Below are 2,853 nucleotides of genomic sequence, written 5' to 3'. Positions count from 1 at the left end.
ATGCCCCGGACATAAAGCGAGAGATGGTTGTGCACGAATAGGGCGAGATCATGCCGACGGAATAGGACCCGGCGATGGAGCTCTCTATGGTCTCTATGGACCTCACCTTGCTCCACTGCCCCTTGTGCCTCCACCTCTTGAAGCCTCTAGTGTATGAGGTTCGAATACACCTCGTCCGTTTGGCTGATCGAGTAAGGTGCAGGTTTATTGATTGATGTGATGTTCGATTAATTTGTGCAGTGCAAGGGAGAGCACCTGGCTTGCGCGGACTACCGCGGCGAGCGCCCCGGGAACCAGCGGCAGTTCCAAAAGTGTGAGCACGGCGGCGGCTTCGATGTGCGAAACACGGCGATGGACGTCGTCCTCTCCTCGGTGAGGGTGGAGTGCCCGCACGAAGGATGTGGTCTCTATGTCACTTACCACAAGCTCACTTAGGACCAGAGCGTGTGTCCACTCGCGCCCTGCAAATGCCCCGTGCCCATTTGCGGCTACAAAGGCCTGCCGCGAGCGCTCCCCCACCAAATCAGCACCGTGCATCCCATTCCCATGCACAGGATCCAGGACGGCAAGGTGCTCCAGCTACAAGTGCCAGTGTCGGAGCCACGGCTCTTGATGTTTGCAGAGGAGGACGTCCGCATCTTTTTCTTGGTCGGCAGCATGCTCGACATCGGCGCACATATCGCCTTGTCAGTCATCTACATCAGAGCGGGGGCATCCCCACAGCCGCACTACGCGGCCAAGCTGTGGGCGAACAGCCCGCCGGGGGAGCCCAAAGGCAGGACTGACGCCATCAAGGTGGAAATCGAGGTGACAAGCAGCAAGGATCACAGCGACGTCGCCATGCAGGAGTTGACTGAGGGAGACCTGTACTAAGGGGTCCTCGGGCGTCCGGCCTGTTAGCCATGGGTCGGACTGATGGGATGTGAAGATACGAAGACAGAAGACTGCACCCATGTCCGGATGGAACTCTCCTTGGCGTGGAAGGCAAGCTTGGTGACCGGATATGTAGATTCCCTTCTTTGTAACCGACCTTGTGTAACCCTAGATCCTATCGGTGTCTATATAAACCGAAGGACTTAGTCCGGATAGGGGAGACTCATTATCATATCCATACAAGATAGACCTCTAGGGTTTAGCCATTGCGATCTCGAGGTAGATCAACTCTTGTAATACTCATATTCATTAATATCAATCAAGCAGGACGTAGGGTATTACCTCCATAGAGAGGGCCCGAACCTGGGTAAACATCGTGTCCCTTGTCTCCTGTTACCATTGACTTTAGACGCACAGTTCGGGACCCCCTACCCAAGATCTGCCGGTTTTGACACCGACATTGGGCTTTCATTAAGAGTTCATCTGTGCTATCTCTAAAAGGTTTGATGGCCCCTTCAATGATCAATAATGACGATGTCCAAGGAGAAACTTTCCTCCCCAGACAGATCTTCGTGTTCGGCGGCTTCACACTGCGGGCCAACTCGTTTGGCCATCTGGAGCAGATCAAAATCTACGCCCCTGGCCATCAGGTCAGATTCGGGAGCTTGAACTACATTGCCGACATCCGTGGAGACTTGATCTTCGCCGGATTCAAGACCGCGGTAGCCGCTCCCGGAGATTGCTCCTGTAACCGCTGTGGCCCTAGATCCGGAGCAAACTGCGCCATCCAAGGACGGGAGGATCAACCCCACCATGGAGGCCACAGATTCCACGGCGTTGGATCCGCACACAGACTTAACCTCTCACGACATCTTTGTCACCGGAACCCCAGACTCGTCTCCGGCCGTAAGTTCCGAACCACCGGAGCCCGCGGACACCGAACTTAATCATTTATCAATCTTCAAGTTCAGCTTCGCAGACATCTTCAAGCACTCACCTTTGGGCGATGTGCTAAACTCATTAAAGAACCTGTCCTTGGCAGTGGACTCACAGCCGGACTATATCCTGCTCGGACCAGGGGCTGACGGTGGAGAATTTTGCTTCCCACCCACCACCCACTTCATAGCCACGGTCGAGGATTCGATCGATACACTTGATCACGACTTCAAGAACATTGACGATATGGAGGACGATGCCAAAGACAACGAAGATCCCGTTGATACACCTAATGAACAAGATGAACGGGAAGATGGGCAGGTTAGTCCTCGTAAACAGACCACACACGAAGATTCGGAGGACGACAATTACCTTCCACTCTCTGAGGATGAGGTGAGCCTCGGCACCGAGGATTTCATCGTGCCTGAGGAACCTCTTGAGTAGGAACGCTTCAAGCACCAACTAATAGCCACTGCAAGGAGCCTGAAAAAGAAGCAGCAGCAGCTTCAAGCTGACCAAGATCTGCTCAATGATAGATGGACCGAAGTCCTGGCCGCCGACGAATACGGCCTTAGTGGCCCAACCAAAAGCTACCCGAAGAGTAGATTGCTACCCCAGGGCGACGACAAGGCGCTCGAGCCCACGCCATTATCGCACAAGGCGTCAGGTCGGCCACAACTTGGTCCATGTAAAGCGGCAACTCAAGCCGAACACTAGACCGCCCACCTCGCCGTAAAGGCAAGAACAAAATAGCTCGGGGTCGTGCATACGACCGTCAACAGAACTTGGGTAGTAAAGCAGGACACGCAAGAGTGACCTACGGATCGGGAGGACATACCTCGACACGAGACGACGGCCACCTATTCGGACATGACAAACCTAGCCACGCCCGTGCCGAAAACCACAAACGGACTCCATCGGAGGTACGTCGCAGTGTGGCCCAACATAGAGGCGTCGCACATCCTCTTTGCTTCACAAACGAAGTAATGGAGCATGAATTCCCAGACGGATTCAAACCTATGAATATCGAATCATACGACGGAA

The 2,853-nt window shown here is 54.1% G+C and overlaps 1 protein-coding gene across 1 annotated transcript; it reads left to right on the top strand.

The window, feature by feature from the left end:
• Positions 1-546: 546 nt before the first annotated feature.
• Positions 547-873, top strand: LOC147958987 (uncharacterized). The gene has a single exon (XM_087532402.1). The coding sequence runs from the start codon at positions 547-549 to the stop codon at positions 871-873; it is 327 nt and encodes a 108-aa protein (XP_087388528.1).
• Positions 874-2,853: the final 1,980 nt, after the last annotated feature.

Source organism: Triticum urartu, chromosome 7A, assembly GCF_056163025.1.
Source record: "Triticum urartu cultivar PI428250 chromosome 7A, HENAU_Tu73, whole genome shotgun sequence".
NCBI classification, from domain to species: Eukaryota; Viridiplantae; Streptophyta; class Magnoliopsida; order Poales; family Poaceae; genus Triticum; species Triticum urartu.
The sequence above is the reverse complement of the archived record's forward strand: the minus strand, read 5'-3'. Positions and strand labels throughout refer to the sequence as shown.

Excerpts from the sequence above, each read along its gene's own strand:
- LOC147958987 (XM_087532402.1), top strand. The coding sequence starts at position 547 with ATGCACAGGATCCAGGACGGCAAGGTGCTCCAGCTACAAGTGCCAGTG.